The following is a 17,660-nucleotide window of genomic DNA, read 5'->3' on the forward strand; positions in this document are numbered from 1 at the left end:
TAAGCAAAATAAGCCGATCCCAAAGAAGTAAAGGCCAAATGCATTCTTCTCTGATATGCAAATGCTAATTCACAATGGTGGCCATGGGAGAATAGAGGTATTTTGAACTAGACAGGGGGGAGTGAAGGGAGTGAAGTAATGTATTTAGGAAAGTGGGCATAGGGGTAGGAATGATAGTGGAATGACTCAGACATTATTACCATAAGTGCATATGTGACTTGGGTATAATGTGTCAAAATGCATTCTACTGTCATGTATGATTAAATAGAACAAATAAACAATAAAACCCCAAGAATATAACATGTGAAATATGATTGAACTTGACAGCACACTAGATGTTTCATGATTGAATGAGGAAACAAAAATAAAGAAGCCGAGCTGTCCATGTGAGAAATCAGAAACAAAACAACTAATAAGTCTAATGAAATCAATCAATGCAAGGTAAAGGCAAAAATTGGCAAACTTATTAAAGTTTTAGCCACTGTATTCAGGCAAGAAAAATGGATTAGATTTAACTATTGACAACAATTCAAATGATTTTTTTGTATGGATTATAATGTATTTTGTCCTAGAAAACTAGAGAACCATCTGAAAACATATTAATTGCATTTAGCAAGCACATATCAATAGCCTTTTAATATATGAGCAATAAAATGTTAAATTATAGTGTAAAATTCAATTTAAAATATCTAGAAGGAAACTTTAGAAAACTTACAGGACCAATAAAAGGGAAGCTATATGACACTATTAAGAGGCATATAATGAGATAAATATGATGAGGCATAATATAAATTGAAAGATTCAAAGTTTTAAAGATGTCAAATCTAATGCAACTTTAATCAAAACCAAATATATGCATCAGAATCTGCTCATTAAAGTCTAAGTTACTTGGGATAATAAACATTTGAAAATTGCCAAACATTAGCAGTTTGTTTTTTAATATATGCCTTTAGTGTGAGGAAAGTAATGTGTTATTAGCACCCACGTGGAAAAGAATGTCTAGAAATATACCCATGCACATATTACTGTATTACTTGTAAATTGAATAAATTAGCAATTTAGTTGAAAACATGCTGGAATATTTAGTAAATGCTAGGGAAAATATAAAATTAGATTTTCACTTTATACTATAATTATAAATTATAAATGGATTACAAAATAAAATGTAAAAAAATTAAAACCATAAAATTTATTTGAGAAAATTAAGTGAATATTTATAACATAACCTGGGGGGGGACTTTTCTAATAGTAAAATTAAGAGAACAACCATAACAATAAGAAATAATAGATTTGATGACATAAAAAATTAAAATTTCTACATGTCAATTAAAAAATGTAAGGGCAAATTTTGAACTAGAAAACATTTGTAACACATAATAGTACAGATGGAAGAGTGATGTATTTAGAACTCATAAAAATAGTTTAAAAAGTGTGAACCAGAAACATAATCTCTAAAAGATTTGAATATGTGAACCATAAAAGAATCCATGCATCTGACTAATCCACATAGAAAAAAATATCTTCTTCTCTACTATAAATGAAATAAATGTTAATTAGAATAGCAATTTAATGCATTTTAAAGTTTTTAGTTGGCAGATAAAGAGTAAATTTTGAGTTGACAAAGTGGAGAATATAAAGGAATTTAGTCAAAACTAATGTTTTTTTATTAGCCTAATTTTGTAAATAAAATATCTTTGTATACATGCATTTGGATAGAGAAATGTCTAGAAGGATATGCAGTACAGTAAGGCTCCCTGTGGAAGAGAAGATAGGTAGCGATTGCTTTGGTGTGCTTCTCTCTAGGTACATATATTTTTTTCCATAGAATAGGTATTGCTTCTGTTGTTATTTCAACCTTTTTATTTGCACAACATGGTTTTTAAGTATGCATATCTAGTGTCAAACATTAAACTATGGTCTGGAGATACAACAACAAGTAAAGACTGATAAGAACTCTATCCTCAGACATTAATCAAATAAATATCCAACAAATATAAAAAATTATATATATGGTAAATGATGTAAAAGGAGGGGTTGATAGGATCCCAAGAATATGTGCATAGAAAAACTCAAGGCAGGGAGGGCAGTCAGAGAAGGCTTTCCCAAAGAGTGATTTCAGAGAGGGAAATTTAAAGACTTAGGGGCTTTATTTAGGCAAGGTGGGGTGTGTGTAGAAGAAGAGCTTTGGACAGTAGCAGCCGTCAACACGCAGCCAATATCTGAGAAATACTTACTATATGCCAGGTCTGGTTTCAGCACTAGGATATAAAGGCAAAGTAGTAGGGATTGCTGTCTTCCAGGAGCTGACATCTCAGTGGGGAGAGAAACAACAAACAAGCAAACACAGAAATACAGACATAATTGCAGAATATAAAATGTGCCAATAAGGAAATCAGTAGGGTGGTATGATAGAAAATGGCTAGGGTGGGGAATGTGACAGGGTAACCTTTTGGATTGAATGAATAGGGAATGTCTCTATGGGGAAGAAAAATTGGATCTGAGACCTGTTGGAAAACCAACTGTGTAATGTGAGTGGGAAAGAATGCACTATGAAGAGAGACGTACAGTATTCTCCCCACAGTGGCCTATGTGTAGTGGAAGGGTCAGGAAAAAGGTCACTATCACCAGAACCCAGTGAGCAGAGGGTAGAGTTGTATGATATGGCAAGTGCCCAGTTACATGGGACTTTCTTTGAGCATGAGACAGCAAAGGTGAAATTTCTGCATGGTTTTATGCAGTGGAATAGTGGAATCTGATTTGTACTTAAGAAACAGGTCTGGCTTTGTAGATGATAGGTTGAGGTGACAAGAAAAAATGTGGGGTGTTGAAACTGTGAGATGAAACTTGATTCTCTACTTCTGCTTGTGGCTGGGGTCTGTGTAAGCTGATATCTCTATAGCCAAGAATGCCTGTTGTAGTCTTAGCTAGCTAATCACAGCAGGGGATGCCTGCTAGCATCAGCTCCCAGAGTAACAGCCAGCAATGCTGAGACCAGTTCTCCTCCACTACTATCCAGTGGTACATTACAGCTCTTAATGGGGGCTATGCCTTCCAGTGTCTCAACAAACCCCAGCAACTCACTGCCAATTTCTTTCCAGTTCTTGTCTTGTAAATTCAAAGAAGGAAATCCACAGACAATAATAAAAGGCAAGAGTGAAAAGAGAAGGGTTTATTCACATGAGAAGACGAGAGACAGAATTCTCACAGAGCAAGAAGGATCGTGTTAGCAGGTTGAAGCTGGGATGTGTTGGTCTAGGGGTTTATATAGCTCTTGGGCCAATTTTTCTGTTGGACCAAGGCTTGGATTCAATGTCATGAGACCAATTGAGGACAGAAATCATGGTGGCTAGGAAAGTAAAGGAGGCAGTGAAGATGAGGAGAAGAGACAGATATGCTAATTGAGGTGCATGTTGAGGTGAGGGAAATGTGCTCCGGGTATTTTGACTGTACAATCTGGTAGATGATGGAAACTTGCATGAAGATGAGAGTACTGGGGGGTGGGAAGGTTTTTCCCAGTCGAAGGTGGCTGGTACATGTTAATTTGGAGACAGCAGGCAGAAATGTCAAAATGCAATTAGGTTCATAAAAAATAAAATAAAATAGAAGGAAGTCCTCCTGGAAGTAGTTTATGACAGTAATCCAGAAGATAGAGGTGGAGTAAGGATTTGGAGCTTAAGAATAAGATTAGGGTCACTCTGACTTTTTAGAATTTGAGAGTAGAGGAATCAACATAGGAGATGATGGAGAAGGAGAGGCCTGAGAAGTGATTCTGTGACAAGAAGGAAGGTTGGAGAGAGTGCCAGCATGTTTGATATGGAAGGCTGGGGCTGAGCATAATAGGGTTTAAGTAGTCATGGAGGTCAGAGCCATATTGGTTGGTAATATTAAGAGGTTTAGTTTTTAATCTAAAAGCACTGTGATTCTGTCAGACTTTAAGGAAGCAGTGTGAGTGTGAAGTATTCCCTATGATTATATTTATATGAGAGGTCTAAAGTAAATTCTGGGATGCCAATTAGGAGTCCAGAGCAAGAGCCATGTAAGTGATGGTTAGAAACTGCAGGCCATGGAGAGAAGTTGGAAGAATTATAAAATATAAAATATTTAAGATACTGAATTAGTCAGTGCTTTCCAGAAGGCAGACACAATAGGAGACACACACACACACACACACACACACACACACACGAATGGGAATTTATTAGAGGAATTGGCTCATATAATCAAGGAGACCAAGAAGTACCATGGATGTCATCTGCAAGTTGGAGAACCAGGGAGGCTGGTCAGTTGGGTCATCAGAAACCCTCACAACCTGAAATGCTTGTGTAACTCTCCATCCAGCACTTCAGTTCTGATAACCTGTGGGACCACTGGTAAAAATGTTAGAGTTCAAAGGCTAAAGAACTTAGAGTTCTGATGTCAAGGGTAGGATAAGGAAGTTCCAACCCAGAAGAAAGAAAGAAAATCCATCTTTCTTCTACCTGATTTTATCCTGTCCCCTATCAATTGAATGGTACCTGCTCACACCAAGGGCAGGTCTTTTCCCATCAGTCCACTGACTCACAGAAACACCTCCACACATAATATCAGAAATAATGCTGTACCAGCTTTCTAGATAGCCCTTAACCCAATCAACTTGACACCCAGGATTCACTGACACATCAGATGCCAGGGGCTTTTCTGTGTCTCTGTGTGGACCCGTGGTAGCCTCATTTTCCAGAATAGGACTGAGTGTGGGGAAAAGTTTATGAATTCAGACATGGTCATGCTGAGTGTGAAGTGCCTTTCTGAACCCCAGAAGAATCTATGAAGTAGGCATTTCTAATAGGGATCAATAAGAAACTTTAATTATAATTAAAAGGTTAGCAAGTTGGAATTTGGCAGGAGCCATGTGAATGGATTTTTCTCATAGAATGTGTTAAAAACCTCATTCAGAGTCTGAGCTACAGGCTATTTTGAAAGAAATTCAATTTTATTAATTAAAACTATCCATAGTTATTAGCTAGCTACCATTTATTGAGCTCTTATCATGTAGGTTTGCTATATATCAGGCCTCTGCTAAGCATTTTACAGCATTATCTCATTTAAATCTCTCAGTGCTGTAAGTAAGGTATTATCTGCATTTTATGGATGTGAAAATTGGGGCTGGAGAAGTTAAAGAAATTTTCCAAGTTTGTAAAGATAGAAGTTCCTGTGGCTGAATTTTTATCCCAGTTTGTCTGATTCTATTGCTTGTGTTCTATGTATTATAAATTAAAAATGAAATTTCTTAGTATCAGTCAGATGAGGAGTGATTTAAAGAGATTATAAGAATGATATGTAATTATCATAATGTACTGGTTTTATGGATTTATATATATATATATATATATGTGTGTGTGTGTGTGTGTGTGTGTGTGTATAAATTTAAGACTCACAGGAAATTATAAAAATAATAGTTTCCATACACCCTTTTCTCAGTATTCCCTGATAATAACATTTACGTAGCTACAGAACATTAGCAGATCTGGCAAGATGATATTGGCACAGTATTGACTGAACTAAAGACCCTGTTCAAGCCATTTCTTTAAGTACTGCCCTACAGTCTTAATGCTAAGTCAGTTTAATAAGCCAAATGTATTTTGGTAAGATCACATTTTATTTGGACCCCTTTATAAACTTCTACCGACAGATTTAAATATCTGAATTTATTTGTATATAAATAATTTATTTTATCAATAATATTTGTGTGAGAACTTCAGCATAAAGATTTCATGTTAGCTATAAACTTACATTCATTTTTTTGCACTACCTACAAAGTAAGCTTAGAAAAATATTATAAAGAAAAAAACGTTTTTCTTTTTGTCCTATGTTATTTACAAATTTATCTTATCATAGCTTATTTCTGTTGGTTTTGGGAAGACAGATGGATAAAACTGTTGGAATTTTTATGTACTGTAAGTAAATCAAAACAAATTATATAAAGATAAAGAACTTGCTTTTCACCCATTGCTCTGTTATGTATGTGTTTCACTTGGGCGTATTTGGGTAACCATGTGTTCTTTGAGATGAAATGGTGACTTTGTCAATTAATCTTATGAAAATATTTATATTTTATTCTGACCTTTGGAAGATTTTTAAACAAAACAGAAACAGGGCCTGACTTGTGCTTGAATCTGATTTAAGCTATGCAAAAACTGACTGCTAAGACATTGCAATAACATAGCAGTTTTTCAGGTGACACCAGATAGTGGCTTAAATAAGGGGTTAGTGATGGAGGAGGAAAGAAGTGATTAAATATATGTTGAAGACAGGCACATCATTTACTGATGGATTGAATTTTGCATAAATGAGAAAAAGTAAAAGCATATTCTGAACCATTTTACCTGAGCAACTGGGTGAGGAGCAGTGTTACCTATAGAAAAACATGGAGAACCTTTTGCAAAGTTTCTTTTTTCACCCCTGATTCCTTATTGCTCTTACCTTGTGGTAATAACTTGATCAATTTTACTCTCTTTATCCTCCCATCTTACCTCCACCCAGTTCCTTTCTTTTTCCCTATGGGTCTCCCTTCAGTTTTCATGATATTGTTTCCCCACTGCCCCTTTTCTCCCAATAGCTTCCACCTATAAGACAAAATATAGGTCTTATCTTTCTTTCTAAGTCTGGTTTATTTTGCTTAATACTCTGCCCTCTATTTTCATCCATCTTCCTGCTAGTAACATGATTTTATTCTTCATGGATGAATAAAGCTCCAATGTGTATTCATACCACATTTTCTTTACCCATTCTTTTGTTGATGGACACCTAGGCTGATTCCAAAACTTGACTATTGTAAATTGTGCTTTGATAAATATGGCTGTGCATGTATCTCTAAAGTATGCTGACTTTAATTCTTTTGTATAACTATCAAAGAGTGGCATAGCCAGATCATATGGTCATTCTGTTTTTAGTTTTTTTTTTGAGGAATCTCTGTATTGATTTCCATAAAGACTATACTAATTTACATTCCAACCAACACTATATAAGAGTTCCTTTTCCCCTTATATCCTCACCAACCTTTATTATTATTTGTATTCTTGATAGTTGCCATTCTGACTAGAGATGGAATCTCATTGTCATATTAATTTGTATTTCCCTGACATTGAATGATATTGAACATTCTTTTTTCATATAATTGTTGGCCATTTGAAATTCTTTTGAGAATGTTAGTTCATTTGCCAATTTGTCGAATGGTGTGTGTGTGTGTGTGTGTGTGTGTGTGTGTGTGTGCATGTGTGAACCTTTTTTGATTTCTGGATCTTAATCCTCTGTCACAAGAGTAGCTGGCAAAGATGTTCTCCTTTTTTGTAGGCTGTCCTTTCACATTTTCATTTACTTTGCTGTACAGAAGTTTTAAAATTATGCTACCCTATTCATGGATTCTTGCTATTAGTTCTTGAACTATAGATGTCCTAATTGGGAAGTTATTGCCTGTGCCTGTTTGTTGAAGTGTTTCCTCTATCACATTTACCTTTAGAGAAAGAAAATGGATAAGGCATTATCCAGTATTTTTGTCCTATAGTGCTTTGTTTCTCAAGTGATATACTCATTTATTTTTATTTAAATTTGTTAACCAATAAGTTTAAAATGACATGTATTTATCATGTGTGAAATCATTTGGAAATATGTGCACATTGTGGAATAGCTAAATTGAGCTAATTAACACATACATATGTACCTCATATACTTACTTTTTTTGTTGTAAACGGTTAAAATATATTTTCCTAGCAATTTTTAAGAATGTGATATATTGCTAATAACTGTAATCATCATGATACACAATAAATCTTTTGAACTTATTTTTCCCCTCTAACTGAAATCTATCTCTTTTGACAAGCATCATCCAAGTTCTCCAACCAACAGCCCCTGGTAATCACCCTTCTATTCTTTGCATTCATGATTTCATCATCCAGATTCCACACAATAAGTGGGGTCAGGAGGCATTTGTCATTCTGTACTTGTCTAATCTCACTTACATAATGTCATCCAGGTTAATCCATGTTGTTGAAAATGATGGAGTTTCCTTTATATTTAAGACTGATTAGTACTCCTTTGTGTATGTGTACCACATTTTTTAATTCATTATCAATTTGTGAACACTTAGGCTATTTGCATTTCTTGACTGTTTTGAATAAGCTGCTATGAACTTGACAGTGCAGATGTCTCATGGGTATACTGATTCCATTTCGTTTGGATACGTACTCAGAAGCAGTGTGCTGGGTCATGTGGAAGTTGTTAAGGAACCTCCTTACCGTTTTCCACAATGGCTGCACTTATTCACATTCCCATCAACAGTGTGCAAGGTTCCCTTTTATTTGTGTCCCCATTGCACTTGTTATCTTCCATCTTTGGTATAATAACCATTCTAACAGGGGTGACGTGTCTCAAGTGATTTATAAATTTAGTCTGTTATTTACAAGGAAATAACTGAGCTGAAGAGCAAATTAAGTTGTTCGATACCTCATCCTTTCCCCTGACCTTGCCCTTAATTGAGCATCATATTAATAGTATCTCTTCCACAAGCTCCTGTATCAAATTAGTGACATATTCTTTGGATGCATTGTGTTTAGAATATTTTTTTCCTCTTCTCACTGCTACATTTATCACTTAAGCACTACACGTGTGGCTTTCTATAACAATTTTACTATTGGGACTCTCTAAATACTTAGTAAATAAAATAAAGGTATCAGATGCAGTGCCCTCCCATCTCTTCTTTATATGTACAAGTTTTGCTTATCCTTAAAGATTCCATCACATTCTTCACCGAGTTATCAGACTTCCCTCTGACACACATTTCCTTACCATCCAAACCATTATAACATGTGGTTTTGACTTTATGATTTCTAATTTTAATAACAATATGCTTCCTAACCTGTGTCAGTAAGCTGCTTAAGGTACCTATGTCCTGTTCCTCCAAGTGACCTCTACAGGAGAGGAAAATATATTTTTATTGACTTGGTATACCACTTAATATCTGGTACAAAGCAGAACATAATGAAAGTGTCCAATATATGCCTGTTACATTGAAATTATGTAAAAATCTTTTATGGAAATCAAAACTTATTGAGGTTCTTGTCTCAATAGCATATTATCTGATAAATAAGAATATCTTTTCTGGAATTGAATTTAAAAGTGATCACAACTTATTTTGCTTATTACTCAAACTTTATTATAACAAGCCAGTTCAAGTATTAGAATATAGAGTCAGACCTGGTGCAGTGGTGTATGCCTGTATATCCCAGCTACTCAAGAGGCTGAGGTAGTAGGATCCCAAGTTTGAAGCCAGCCTGGCTAACTCTGTGGAATTCTTACTCTCAAAATGAAAACAACAACAACAATAACAACAACAAATGATATAGAGTTAGTAGCTTTATTCACTTATTAGCAAATCTGGGTCACATGTGTAACCTTCAAAAGAAGATGATTCCCCTCTAGTTCAATAAACTACTCTGTCTTTACTTAAATGACCAACTCTCTCCATGCTGGAGAAATGCCTTTGAGTTTGGAAAGTAAATTAGAAATAGCATTTGACAATAACAAACGGTTTGAACTTTGAGGTCAAGCAAAGTAAAATAATTCTAATTGTGCAGTGAATTATATGTCTAATGTTAGGCATTTGTCCCTCTAACCAGTTTCTTTTTCTTTTATTATGAGAGCAATAATACCTAGCTTATATAATAATTGTAAGGATTAAGTGAATTAGTGTATGTGAAATTTTTAGCCCAGTTTCTGGCACAAAGTAGCGCTGAGACAGGGTAGCTAGTGTAGAAATGAGGGTTATTTTAGGTGGAGGTTAAAGTAAAACTAACTCTTCTTAATCCACTTGGGGGATTCTACTACCTTCACTCCCCCCTTCTCCATTTTTGTATTTTTCTATTTCAGCCACAGTTTTCCTACTGAATAGTAGTGTTCCCACTTTTGTAGGCTGCAAACAAACTCAGAGCTGTTGGGGTTTTTTTCAGCTATACTACCAGAGAAGACATTACTCTTCCCTCACTTTCATTCAAGAGTTCAGGGGAGAGATTTTAGCAAACATTCCTAGCCCTGGTGAGAGCTTTATGTGACTTTATAGCTCTCACTAGAGCCACTTAAGTAATAGGGTGGCTGAAAGGAGCAGTTCTCAGAAGAGGTGTGATGGATTTCCTGGAATGAGGGAAGAAGGAGGTCAGGTAGACAAATAATTGATATCCACTATAGCTATTATTGTTGTTGAGTTCTTTTTAACATCATTATAGGACTCTATTTCTTTAATACTCAGCATAGTCTAATGCAGTTTTAGATTCCTCATTATATTTCAATGTTACTGACAAAAAATTAAGCTGGAGTTAGAAAATAAAAAGATTCAGTGTTAATAGAGCTCAGAAGTTGGTGGCCATTGCTATTTCTCGGGGGGAAATATTTTTGGATCACTATACTCTGAGCCTGGGGTCAAATGCAGCTATTATCATTAAGATCTCCCAAAGTTTAGTTTAAAATTTAACTTGTAGGTGTTTATTTATGAATGTTTTATACATGGTTGCAAGAACTTTTAAATCAAATTTGCATATACTTTTTGTTCTCTGTAACTAAATAAGTATTATATTTTTGATTAATAGGCATTATATTTTCCCAGAACTAGGTTAAATATTAATGCCAAAATAAAGGAAACTTCTGATATTTTGTTGATATTTCTAAAAAGTTATCTTTCAGGAGACTTCCTAAGTGATTATTCATAGTTTCCTCTCTCTTTTCATATGGTTCCCATTTAGATCCAATTATTTTTCAAACAGGTCTTTTGATCTTTGTTTGTTTATTGTTTCAAGTATGTTTTGCTCAGAACAGACAAGTTTCTCCTCTTCCCTATAGCTGCAGGACTCTTACTAGAATTAATCAGAAGCATAAAATATAGCTGCATTTTAAAAAAAATTATAGTTATCAAGTTAGTATTTCTTGAAATGACTGAAGGATAACCAAAATGGTGGAAGACTGGGAATATTTCAACAGTGGCTGTTGAAATTGAAGGAAAACTGATACTGGGACCACAGTTCTCCCTGAAGTAGCATTGTTAATATACAGACACATAGAAATGGAAGGGACTATGTGCTTTTAACACCTTTGTGTTGTTCTTATGACATATAGAATTTCAAATCTCCAGGTAGTATAGAGGACAAATTTATTTTCCATGAACTTATAAGGTTTTGAAACCTTCATGGAAAAGGTCAGATTAAGCTCATTCATGTTTTTAATGTAAAGTTTGGACTAATAGTTTTAATAATTCCATGTACTCTTTCCCTAGTGCATAATAGGGATGTGCACATCTAGATAGTCATCTTTTCATAAGCAGTAACTAAAATACTAAAGTTAGATAGTCAGACACAGAAGAAATGAGAACAAGACACTAGTATTATGTGAACTTTTTGATGGTACAAAATCAAAAAGGCTGAGCATTCAGACTCCCAGTGAAGACTTCTTGAAACAAAGTAGAATTTTAGGATGAGTGAACTAAAGGGGAAAGTAAGCTCCTCTTAGTGGAGTAGAGGACTTATATAAAAGAGTTAGTGACTGAGTATTTTTTTTCAAGCTTATATAGGAGTTCACTTGGAATTTTATGTTCTATGAATTTTGTTATACACATAATGATGTGTATCACCTCATACACTGCTCTCAAAACTCCCTGTGTTCCATGTGTTCCATTTAATCTCAATTATAAGGACATTTTTAGATCATTATGGTGATCTGTTTCCTGAAGAGCTTTATTCAGCAACACAAATAATAAAAAGATTACCTAATACAGATTATGGGAGAAAAGACTGATTTTTTTGTTACTAATTGAATTTGGTGTGATTTTAAGTATTTTTTCTTGCTGTAATGTACTTCCTGCTAAGTTAGAAAATTTAAATTTAAGTAAAAATCATGAATAAATTCATTGCTCATAGGTTGGCTAATATTTTAACATGTATTTTTCCTATCTTCTATTTGGTATGCATGTATTATATATTTTTTTGTTTGTTTATTTTTAAATGGGGCATGTTGTTTTATATCCTGCTTTTTAAATCAATGCCTCATGAGCAAAATTCTTTGCCATCTTGTACACTCCTATAGTAATGTATTTTTAAAATGACTACATAGTCTCTAGTGTATTTACCAATTTTTTTATTATTTCATGATTACCATGATATATTATGAAATGTGGGAGTAGTGTGGGTTTTTTTTCCTTACAATTTAACAAGTGAAGAACTAAGAATTAGGTGAAGTAATTTTTTTTAGTGTAAAGAACTTTGGGCGTGATCACATTCCCCTTTGTACCAACTCATTCTCTAACTCCATTCAGTTACCTAATTTGAGTTTTGCTATATCTTTGAATCATGGTTTCTTTGCTTTTTAAAGCTAGCATTCATTTTAGTATTCTGTTACTGAGTTTCCTTAGAAATCATAGAAAATCAGGAACAGAAGTAATACTCTGATTTATTTCATTAAAATTGCATGAATTTGCAGTATTCCCATTTTATATCTCTTTTTTTTTCTAACTTAAGGTGCACAGGTTTGAATTAATTACAATCTTTGGTTCATAAGAGACTCATGTTATTGGCACATAAATGGTCAGCTAATCCTTCACCCCTACAGTAGAAAAATCTCTAAGCTATTATTTTAAATACACATGATATATATTTTCTTTGCTGTTGTGTCTGTAGGACCTCTATAGTGTCTATAGAGCAGTGGTTCTCTCAGTATATTTTGCATGATTGAATGGCTTGCATGTGTACCCTGTGCCTGGATGAGCATTCACTGATAGGAAAGCATCCGGGGGCAAAGCTTACTAAGATTTGGGCATTAGCTAAAGATGAAGGACATTAAAACAAATTTACACTGTTGGAATTGGTAAAGATTGTGAATGGAGAATAAAGTAGCCATATTCACCAGGAAAAGCTTGGCAGTGTGACAGACTGATTAGTGTCATGCAGTAGAAACTGGCACCTTTAAGACTCACACTTGTATCTGTCTGACCATGAAGCTTTAAGGCTTAATGTCCAAAAATGCAATACAGTTTTTCAGAAAAGTTGAGGAAAGATTTACTTTGGGAATACCTTTATCACTCATTCTATTTCCCAATCAATAAGGAAGATTGCTATTATAGAAGACCACATGAAGATGCACACACTGTGCTCTGTAACGTGTACTATTTTTTATTCTTTTGCCTTGAACTTCATGGCTATGGAATATCTTTGAATCCCTGTAATGTAAACATAAACAAATAAGAAACTGGACTCCATTAGGATTAAAATGTTCACAAATGCCTTTTCCCCTTGTCTTCTTGTTTCCTTCTCAGTTTCCCTGAAGGATTTGTCATTTTCTGGGATTTTCTTTGCTCTGTGTGGAATTAGCTGGTCTCTTTTGCACTACTCTTATTTGACACCATCTTTATGCCATTACAGAATTATAGTAGAAGATGCAGTGGACTGGCAACCCTATGACAAATTGGTCCTTAGTTCCACTTCTTATGAGCCTCATGAAGCAGAGGTCCTCACTGTGAAAGAAGTCAAGGGTCATCATGTCAGGATCCATGAACGCCTCAAATACCAGCACACTGGTAAACCTCTGGATTGTTGGTTGAAGGAAGTGAATGTGTCAGGTGTTCAGACACCTGCCTATGGATCTTTCATCTGATATGCCTTTATTGCTGCCCTGGACTTACCCCAGAAGACTTTGTCTTTATTTCTTCATTAATTCTATTGCCTAGTTGTTAAAGAATACTTAGATGTAATGGAGTTTTTTTTTTAATTCATAATGACAAGTCTAAGAGTAGAAGCTTTGAAAATCTTGTTCAAGCTCACTGAGCAGTTTTGTGGCTATGCCAGAATAAAAGTCATAGACACTAACTTTCCAGTTAATTTCCTGGCACATTGAATTTGTAATCCCATAGAATATGCTAGTTATTGTCAACAATGACTTCATTTTCCATACTTGGAAATGTATCCTTCCTGACACAAAATGCATATAATATATTGACTGCTGCTGCTACTAAGACTGAAAAAAGGAGAAAAACTTACTATATCTTTTTGTAAAAATACTTAATATTTTTATATTCTATACATAGTACAAATGTACTCTATATAAATAATAAATAAGCATAATCTTCCTGTTCTATTAAATAAATCCACCTCATGAGATATAGCTAATTAGTGACAAAACATGAAAATAAAGGGGTTAGATAATTTTTTGTATTATATATGTAAGAGGGAATTATATGTTTCCACCAACACTGTCTGAAACTACTTCTAAGTCATAATTTCAAGGATTAATTCCGCCCCCCCCTCTCTTTCTCTCTGTCTGTTTTTGTTGAGATGAGGGTCTCACTATGGTTCCCAGGTTGGTCTTACACTTCTAGGCTCAAGTGATCCTTGAGCCTCAGCCTCCTGAGCAGCCTGTGCTACCATGCCTGGATTGATTTCTTTTTTTTAAAAAAATGTAGCCAAGTAAAGAGAAATCATCAGCAATCTTTGCTCATAAAAGCCAAAGTAAAATGGCAAAGGAGGCCATGAGACCGGCCAGTAGGTCCTTCCATCCCTCCATCTCATGCTGTGGGAGCTTGTTCAAGAAGTGGAGAGCCTGAGACTTGCCGTGAGAGGGTGCTGCTTCTCTTTTTGCTTTACTCTAATACCTTGCAGCTTGTGCTCTGTCACTGTCTGGGCTGATCTGGGATTCCTTACTCTCCTGGAAGAAGTTGGTGGATGATATACAGCATCTCACAATGGCGATTTAAGGAAGGGGGCTGGGAACCTGCTAATTGGACAGGTCTGCCTTGATTTCTCTGTACCAGTGGCCTGTTCTGGTCCCCACAGTTATTGAGAAGAGATGAATTCTCACTCAAACACTTACTCTGATCCCAAAGAGAGACAAGTGAACAGATTTTTCATTTCTCAGCTGACATTTGTGAAGAATGCCCGAGGAAAAGTAGACCTTAATGTTGGTAGGACTTCCGAGGGGAAAGAAGTGTTTTCATTTGTAAGATGCACTGGGTCCCCAGCTAGCCATTTCCAAAATAGGTTTTTAAATGTTTTTTTTTTTCTTCCCAACTCCTTTTGCCCCAGGAAGTGTCCACGTCATGGAAGATGGCCAACACATCCATTTGGCTGCTGAGGTTGGACTGTTGACCCGAAATATACGAATTCAGTCTGACACACTGTGTAAGGGGAGACTACTTGTGGGGTCCTTCAGGAAGTCTAGCAGGGAAGAATTTTCAGGTAAATGAAAATTTAAGTTCCTAACCATTACCACTTGGGACCTATTTATCTGGGACACTCAGAAATTCTAACTGTGAGAATTTTCACTTATAATACAGAATGTTCAAATTAGATGTTCCTTTGTCCTCTAAAAAGCTATGAATTTTCAGTCCTAATCTGTGCTTAATTATCAGTGTGATGTTAAAATAATATACCAGAGATCAGCACATATGCACATTTCTACCTCAAAAAAAAAAATCTTCAGCAGATGTGAAATTTCCTCTGCTTTGAAATTATAGATGATTTAATGACCATTTGAATTTTATCTCTTTCCTGAATTTCTATTACTTGTTCCCAGTAGCATGCTATATCTGATGGCAGACATCAGCTCATGCTATAAATTAATGGCTTAAATTTAAATAAAAATGATTTCCATATTCTCCACTGCTTTAAGGATCAATTCAATCTTTCTTTTTTATTCAAGCTTTAGCCCTTTTGGAATGCTGAAAAATTGTTTGATTAGGACCTCGTTTCTTAAACTTAAACTTGTGCTCCTTAAACATTCCAAAGTCGCTTTCAAAGTTTGGGAAAGGCTATCTTTGTGGTTACATTTTGGAAAGTTGCTACGTACACAAATATAATGAAATCTCAGAGAAAGTCTGGAATAAAGGATCTAGCCACTTTCCAAATATGTTCATCATGGGACCTTCTGTTGATGCATCTGTCTCACCAATTTGGCAAAAGGCAATATTTGAACTCTAAATTACAGGTTCAGGATTTCTGGTCCATAGAACAAGTTTTCTCTCCACAAATTCTAGTTCCATAAAGTCTTGCCAGAGGTGATTGTTTTTTGACCCCTAGGAGGCAATTGGCAGTATTTGTAGTCAATTTTATTTATTTATTTATTAAAGAACTAACTTTTTTTAGTTATTTATATAAAAATTTATTTTTATTTTATTTATTTATATGTGGTGCTGAGAATTGAACCCAGTGCCTCACACATGTGAGGCAAGCGCTCTACCACTGAGCCACAATCCCAGCCCAGTCAATTTTATTTGTCACAAGTTGGGCATTTCCAGCATCAAGTAGGTATATCCTACAATTTCCTACAATGCACAAGACAGTCACCCATCTGGGTCAAATGTCAATAATGTGGAGGATGAGAAATCCTGCTCTAGAAGACTGAGACAAAGGCTGGGTTCTGGTCATGTAGAAATGAGACATTTGCTGTTTGTGAATATGGAGAATAGGAAGGGACAAAATAGGATCTCCATTAATTGAGACTGTAGACCAAGCTGGAGCATGTACCTGGAACAGGAAAGAAGACCGAACATAAGGTTTTAGCTGAGCATGAGGAATGAGCAGAACTAGCATCAAGGCTTATCTAAACCTCTTACTTTACTCATTTAGAGCTTTCTAAAGTATCCCCAAGGAGATAAAGAGAAACTACATTAAATTCTTATAGGAAGCATGCTGGTTTTCACCCAGTGGAAACTTTGTCTTATTTAATCCTAATATTTTTGTGAGAGAGACATGTTATCTTCCTATAGTAGGAAACAGTATGTAATTCAATTTCCTATTTATTTGTATAACTCCTTCATAAGCTTGTGAACTCCTAGAGGGTAAGGTTGGGCCTTTCATTTCTGCTATCCTAGTATGGTGACTGCAGTGTATTAGGTGCTTATTAAATATGAACAGATAAAATTAATGAAGAGTAAGAAAAGTCATTTAATTAGTAAATGGCAGAGTAAAATCTTACTCTTAAGTCCTTCTTAAATAAGAACTTAATTCTGTAATAATTTTGGGTTTTTAACAAAGTTATAAAGATAGTATGAAGAACTCTCATAATTCTTTCACCCAGTTTCCTTTACTGTTAATATCTGACATAACACTGGTACATTTGTGAAAACTAAGAAATCAACTTTGGCATATTAATATTAATCAGACTCAAGACATTTTTCTTATTTCATGAGTTTTTTCACCAACGTCCATTTCTGTTCCAGTTTCTACATTAAGAAACCTTGATGATCAGGGAAATAAAAATCAAAACTATAATAAGATTTCATCTCACTTTAATCAGAATGGCAATTATCAAGAACACAAATACAAATAATAATAATAATAATAATAATAATAATAATAAATGCTGATGAGAATGTGGGAATAAAGGTATACTTGTACTTTGTTGGTGAGACTGCAAATTAGTACAATAGGTCTGGAAAGCAATATAGAGATTCCTTAAAAAATTGGGAATGAAACTGCCATATGATCCATCTGTCTCACTCATTGGCATTTATCCAAAAGAACTAAAATCAGTATACTATAGTGATATAGTCTATTAAATGTTTGTAGCATCAAAATTCTCAATAACCAAATTATGGAATCAGCCCAGATGCCTGTCATTAGATGAGTGGATCAAGAAAACTTGATGCATAGCCAGGT

The 17,660-nt window shown here is 34.9% G+C and overlaps 1 protein-coding gene across 1 annotated transcript in view; it reads left to right on the forward strand.

The window, feature by feature from the left end:
* The window catches only part of Pkhd1 (PKHD1 ciliary IPT domain containing fibrocystin/polyductin), a 426,978-nt gene that overhangs the window by 286,033 nt on the left and 123,285 nt on the right, over nt 1–17,660 (forward strand). The window contains exons 55-56 of the mRNA XM_026400889.2: nt 13,431–13,585; nt 15,087–15,239. Of these exons, the coding sequence (XP_026256674.2) occupies nt 13,431–13,585; nt 15,087–15,239 (308 nt within the window). The remainder of the gene's footprint in view (nt 1–13,430; nt 13,586–15,086; nt 15,240–17,660) is intronic.

Source organism: Urocitellus parryii, chromosome 8, assembly GCF_045843805.1.
Source record: "Urocitellus parryii isolate mUroPar1 chromosome 8, mUroPar1.hap1, whole genome shotgun sequence".
Classification (NCBI taxonomy): domain Eukaryota; kingdom Metazoa; phylum Chordata; class Mammalia; order Rodentia; family Sciuridae; genus Urocitellus; species Urocitellus parryii.